This window comes from Lactuca serriola, chromosome 8 (assembly GCF_051521515.1).
Source record: "Lactuca serriola cultivar US96UC23 chromosome 8, Lser_US96UC23_V15, whole genome shotgun sequence".
Lineage (NCBI taxonomy): Eukaryota > Viridiplantae > Streptophyta > Magnoliopsida > Asterales > Asteraceae > Lactuca > Lactuca serriola.
The window spans coordinates 88681458-88688356 of record NC_136415.1 but is presented as its reverse complement, the minus strand read 5'-3'; the positions used below and the strand labels follow the sequence as shown (position 1 = coordinate 88688356).

Here is a 6899-nt window from a genome sequence, read left to right as displayed (position 1 = left end):
TCTTTTACTTTCAAAACACATTGCCACATTCATTTAGGATTGTGGTAAATTAGAGAAAACCATTTATAAAAATAGTTTATATATATATATATATATATATATATATATATATATATATATATATATATATATATATATATATATATATATATATATATATATATATATATATAACACCAAGAATGAAATATTATCATCATGTTATAATATTTAACCATTTTTCAATTTCCTAAAGAGAGGTGATTTTTTTATATATCAAAAGTTGATTTTTATCTTATATATAGATAAATTGATTTTTTTTTAAGTGGAAGAAGCAAAAAGGTTAAGGGACGAATGTACACAAAAAGAAAACTTAGGAGGACGAAAATGAAAATATATTAACCTACAGGGGGCAGTAGTAGAACGTATGGACTATCGTCGTCTCTAGAAAGAGAAACAGAATTGTAGTAGCAACTGTTCTTATGCTCTGGTTAAGGTGCAAATGGGGCGAAGCTATTGGTCGCAATGAATGAATAAATCGAGATCTATATACGCTATCTGCAAACAATCTTCATAAGGAGAAACGGAAGCGGTTTTTGATCTCTCACAGAATTAGGTTTGTTCATATTCGTTCATCCTCGTTATTTTTAATTTGTTTCGGAATAAACCGTTTGGACATCCATGTTGATTCTGATTTTATGCCTGTGGTCCTAATGCTTTATTGTTAGCTTTCTTTTTCACTGATTATGATGCGTAATTTGTAATTTGTAGTACGTTTGGAATTTTGCTAATTTTGATAACGAATTCATGCGTGTCAGTGTGTGTCTACTCCTTGATTTCTGAATATAATGTTGTATGGCATGCAAGTTTACGCTGATTTTTTAATTTGTTTACGTGTTATTTCATGAAGAAAATTTGTTTTCGTAGATCTATAATCTCTCAGAATGTAAACAATCTGCGCAAGGGGAAGTGAGATCGTGTATTCATCTTTTGATAAACCTAGGGTTTGTTCTTTTCTCTGCATTATTCTTTGATTTATTTTCTTTCCGATCCAAGGGATTGGAATTTGATGTTGATATCAGATTTCTATATTGTTTTGTTATGATCCTTTATTTTGTTTCTGATTTTTCCCCTTATCAGAATGAACGAGAGAGCCCTTCTTCATCTCATCATCACTCACAAAACTTGTCTTTTCATTTCTCATCATCGTTATTTTATTAATTACTTCAATCTCCAAACCAATGGGTTAGAAATTGCTGTTGATTTCTGTGTTCATCCTCATCCTCATCCAACAGTCATTCGATTTATCAATCCACACAGTTCTTATACAAAAATTTTGTTGTTTAAAAGTCTATAAACTGTTTCCCCTTCGGTTTGTTCATTATTATGGATTTATTTATGGTGCTTAAACAAAACTTTTGATTATGAGATCCTGGCATAGATTTTTACCTATTGTAATACATACATATTGCTTCTTTTTTAACATCAAAAACCTTTCCTTCTTCTACTACAGATTTTTTAAATTACATTGGTTTATATAATCAAATTTTGTTTTAGCAGGAATTGAGCTCTAGAACACAAACTTGAAGGTTAAAAATGGCATGGTTGAGAGCTGGAACTAGTGTAGCAAAGCTTGCAATTAGGAAAACCCTAACACAAGGCAGATCCTATGCATCAAGACCTCGACTCCTTCCATCAAGAATCCACCATTTTCACACCACAATTCCCAAATCAAAACCACAATCACCCATTCCACGATCTGTTCCACTTTCCAAATTATCAGACAACTTCTTAGATGGAACCAGCAGTGTCTACTTGGAAGAAATGCAGAGAGCCTGGGAGGCGGACCCCACTAGCGTCGATGAATCATGGGACAATTTCTTCAGAAACTTCGTAGGTCAAGCATCCATATCCCCTGGAGTATCCGGTCAAACCATTCAAGAATCCATGAAATTGTTATTACTCGTGAGAGCTTACCAATTTCATGGCCACATGAAAGCCAAATTAGATCCATTAAGCCTCGAACAACGAGACATCCCAGGTGATCTTGACCCGGGTTTCTACGGGTTCACCGAATCCGACCTAGACCGTGAATTCTTCCTAGGGGTATGGAAAATGTCGGGTTTTTTATCCGAAAATCGCCCTGTTCAAACCCTAAGAGCAATCTTGACTAGACTCGAACAAGCTTATTGTGGAAGCATAGGTTACGAATACATGCACATTGCAAATCGCGATCATTGTAACTGGTTAAGAGACAGAATAGAAACCCCATCTCCAAGTCAATACAATAGTAAAAGGCGCGAAGTCATTCTTGATAGACTCATTTGGAGCACACAATTCGAAAACTTTCTAGCAACAAAATGGACAGCTGCAAAAAGATTCGGTCTTGAAGGTGGTGAAACCCTAATCCCAGGTATGAAAGAAATGTTTGACAGATCAGCAGATCTTGGAGTTGAAAGCATCGTCATTGGTATGTCCCACAGAGGAAGATTAAATGTTTTAGGAAACGTTGTTCGGAAGCCATTAAGACAAATCTTCAGTGAATTTAGTGGTGGAACAAAACCTATTGATGAAGTCGGACTTTATACAGGAACTGGTGATGTGAAGTATCATTTAGGGACTTCATATGATCGAGCCACAAGAGGTGGAAAACATATTCATTTGTCGTTAGTTGCAAACCCTAGTCATTTAGAAGCTGTTGATCCTGTTGTGATTGGGAAAACACGAGCAAAACAATACTATTCTAATGATGTCGATAGAACGAAGAACATGGGGATTTTGATTCATGGAGATGGGAGTTTTGCTGGACAAGGTGTTGTTTATGAGACTTTTCATTTGAGTGCTCTTCCTAATTATACAACTGGTGGAACAATTCATATTGTCGTCAATAATCAAGTCGCGTTTACTACTGATCCCAAATCGGGAAGATCTTCACAGTATTGTACGGATGTTGCTAAAGCTTTGGATGCTCCGATTTTTCATGTTAATGGTGATGACGTGGAAGCGGTTGTTCATGCGTGTGAGCTGGCGGCTGAGTGGCGGCAGACGTTTCATTCCGATGTTGTGGTTGATATTACGTGTTATCGAAGATTTGGGCATAATGAAATTGATGAACCTTTTTTCACTCAGCCTAAAATGTACAAGGTCAGAATCTAGAATCTCTTAACTCTCTTGTTACAACTTTAGTCCTTTTTTTTTTCAAAAGTTACGGATTTAGTCCAGATGTTTCATTTTTTACTATAGGTTATCAGAAGCCACCCATCGGCACTTGAAATCTACCAAAAGAAGCTGTTGGAAAGTGGTCAATCAACAAAAGAAGACATCGACAGAATGCAAAAGAAGGTAACCACAATCTTGAATGAAGAATTCATGGCAAGTAAAGATTACGCCCAAAAGAAAAGGGATTGGCTTTCAGCTTACTGGTCTGGATTCAAATCCCCTGAACAACTCTCACGCATTCGTAACACCGGGTAAAAAAAAAATTACATATTTGGTCCCAAAAAAAAAAATTCTGTTACTAAAAAAGTAAAATGTTTTTGGTTGTCAGGGTCCAGCCTGAAATCTTGAAGAATGTTGGGAAGGCAATCACAACGCTTCCAGAAAGCTTCAAGGCTCACAGAGCAGTTAAAAAGATATTTGGCGACCGATTAAAGATGATCGAATCAGGGGAGGGTGTTGATTGGGCGGTTGCAGAAGCCCTTGCTTTCGCGACTTTGCTGGTGGAGGGGAATCACGTGAGGTTGAGTGGTCAGGATGTTGAGAGAGGTACTTTCAGTCATCGTCATTCTGTCATCCATGATCAGGACACCGGTGAACGATACTGTCCGTTGGATCATGTTATGTCCAATCAGCATCCCGAAATGTTCACTGTCAGCAACAGGTACGTAACTAACTTAACTTAATAATCAACACTATTGACTCGTATCAATATTTTTTAATACATGTATGTATGCAGCTCTCTTTCGGAGTTTGGTGTTCTAGGGTTTGAATTAGGTTATTCAATGGAAAATCCAAATTCGTTGGTTTTATGGGAAGCCCAATTTGGTGATTTTTCAAACGGAGCTCAGGTCATGTTCGACCAATTCTTAAGCAGTGGGGAGGCCAAGTGGCTACGTCAGACTGGCTTAGTCATATTGCTGCCTCATGGCTACGATGGTCAAGGCCCTGAACATTCCAGTGCAAGGCTCGAACGTTTCCTTCAAGTATTAATTCATTCCACTTTTGGTTATTGCTTTACTCAAATCTCTTTATAAACTTTAGTTTGATGATATGCCAGATGAGCGACGATGATCCGTTTGTTATCCCCGAAATGGACCCCACACTCCGTACGCAAATCCAAACATGCAATTGGCAAGTCGTCAATGTCACAACCCCAGCAAATTATTTCCATGTCTTGCGTAGACAAGTAAAAGCCGAAGCTCCTGTTCTTTTTTTAAATTAATACAAAAAAAAAAGGTTACGGAGTCATAACTTTTTACATATTGCAGCTGCACAGGGACTTTCGTAAGCCGCTAATTGTAATGTCTCCTAAAAATCTACTTCGCCATAAAGACTGTAAGTCAAATTTATCAGAATTCGATGATGCTGAAGGCCACCCGGGTTATGACAAACAAGGGACCCGTTTTAAGCGTCTTATCAAGGATCAAAACGGCCACTCGGATCTCGAAGAGGGCATTAGACGCTTAGTTCTTTGCTCTGGAAAGGTACGTACATCCAATGGCTATTTTTGTAATTATCATTGATTCAAAAGGGCATTTACAATCTGTTATGTTTGTATTTTGGTGTAGGTGTATTATGAGCTTGATGAAGCAAGGAAGTCAACGGGAAGCAAAGACGTTGCGATTTGTAGGGTTGAACAGCTTTGCCCTTTCCCATATGACCTAATCCAACGTGAATTAAAGCGTTACCCAAGTAAGTATTAAAAATTAATTTGAAATTATTTTATTGACTAATTAATAATACAATTATTTTGTTCAGATGCGGAGATTGTTTGGTGTCAGGAGGAGCCGATGAACATGGGGGCATATTCCTACATTTCTCATCGTCTTGCTACAGCCATGAAGGTGTTGGGAAGAGGTACCATATATGACATCAAATACGTGGGCCGGGGAACCTCTGCTGCTACCGCCACCGGATTCTATGGAGTTCACGGGACTGAACAGTCGGAGTTAGTCAAGAAAGCCTTGCAGCCTGACCCCATCCCCTCACCTGCTTAAACCCGGTTCACTATAACTATAACTCACAACCAATAAGGGTACGCCACCTGGCGAATAAGTTTTACAAATTTTGTTCACCACGAGTCTCAACAATTCGGAAATTTAATAACACGCAATTTATATATATTCTTTAATAACTCATAACACACACTCCAAACTAGTTTATGATATTCCAAACAAATTCACCAATTTTTATTTAAATCAACAATATAACATATTAAACTTTGAATCAGAACGAATATGCAATTTGTACCAAATTACAAGGACTGTTTCTGTAAAGATTATAGTAAAAAGGTAAAAGATTATATAGGTTCTAATGACGCAATAAAACATGTGTCATGCACGTGCTTGCCAATGTCACACTACTCTCAAAACATGGCCAGGATGGATGTATTCTGGAAGGGTTCACATCCCATGTGTTTATTTGCTTTACGCAAAATATAGTTTTTTTTTTGATAGACCAAAGCATGTGCATGTTTTATTCCAATGACTAATTTTCATTGTTTTTAATATCAAACCTAACGTTTTACGAAATATAAATTATTCAATTAGAAATAAGTAACAACTAATTAATCACATAAAAATCATGAGGGTTCCCGTGATTTTAAAGTTAAAGTTACTCCATTACTTGATGAAAGTTTGATGATGATTTGACTGGTAACGGTATGACAGTTTGAAAGGAACGTTAGAGTTGAAATACAAAAAATCAACTTCATTAATAACAGTACAAAATATATTTTTGAGCTCAAGTTGATAGTTTTTAATTTTTAAAAGTTAAAGTTAGTACATTACAAAATATGATATAATGTTCGCCGGCCAGCAAGTTTATAAATTTATAGCTCACAATTACAATAAAGATGTTACTTTCATTGACATTGCATAATCATAATTTATATGTATATGTATGTGTTTAATTCCATGATTTTCAAAATAACACTTAAGGTTATTATCGGGTGAGATACTTGACACCGATATTAAAAAAAAAAAATTCAAAATTGATTTGGCACCAACACAGGGTCATTGAAAAAAAAAAGCATACACCAACAATGTTTTAAAAATCGGGTTTTTAGTTAAACTGATATGGTGATTGATTTTCAGTTCATCGGGTTTAACCGGTTCGACTCTTAGGTAAATTGGTTTTCTATAATTTCATAATTTTTTTTATATTTTCTTACACACTCATATATACATACATAAATAAAAAATTTGATGTCCACAAGTTCAAACATTTAAAAAACACAAAAATAAATTGTAAATCAATCAGTATATATTTAAAAAACACATTACTATAAGTTTTACATCAATTCACGTACATTAAAAAAAATATAATGCCGAAACAAAATATAGGTTTAGATAAATACAAATGCATCAAAAAAACTTGATAACATTTATCATACGTATCTATTCATAGAAATCTAAATAGACATGAAAAAACAACCAAAGTTTATTATGTAAAATATTTCATATCTATGTGTTTTTATTCAATTCAACCGGTTCAACTGAGTTTTTGTAAAAACTGGAAGGTTTGTTCCGGTTCAAAAATAGGCATAAACCGGTGCTAGTTGAATCGCTTCATTCCTTGGTTCCCGGTCCAACCGGTTCGACTGGTCAGTTCAATCCGGTTTGTAAAAAACATTGTACACCAAACTACTTTCCCTACATCTCGCTAGACATCTCAGCTAAAATCAAGAAAAAAATTTAAGG

General features: G+C 35.6%; 1 protein-coding gene across 2 annotated transcripts; it reads left to right on the top strand.

The window, feature by feature from the left end:
* Positions 1 to 436: 436 nt before the first annotated feature.
* LOC145069849 (uncharacterized) lies at positions 437 to 5612 on the top strand. Of its 2 annotated transcripts, none has more exons than XM_079016791.1 (9): positions 437 to 595; positions 1540 to 3123; positions 3223 to 3449; positions 3527 to 3859; positions 3935 to 4181; positions 4256 to 4384; positions 4467 to 4682; positions 4767 to 4890; positions 4957 to 5612. In XM_079016791.1, the coding sequence occupies exons 2-9, from the start codon at positions 1576 to 1578 to the stop codon at positions 5193 to 5195; spliced, it is 3063 nt and encodes a 1020-aa protein (XP_078872917.1). In that variant the 5' UTR covers positions 437 to 595; positions 1540 to 1575; the 3' UTR covers positions 5196 to 5612. The 2 variants fall into 2 exon arrangements, with proteins under 2 accessions (XP_078872917.1, XP_078872918.1); XM_079016792.1 differs by lacking the exon at positions 437 to 595 and adding an exon at positions 846 to 983.
* The last annotated feature ends 1287 nt before the right edge of the window (positions 5613 to 6899 follow it).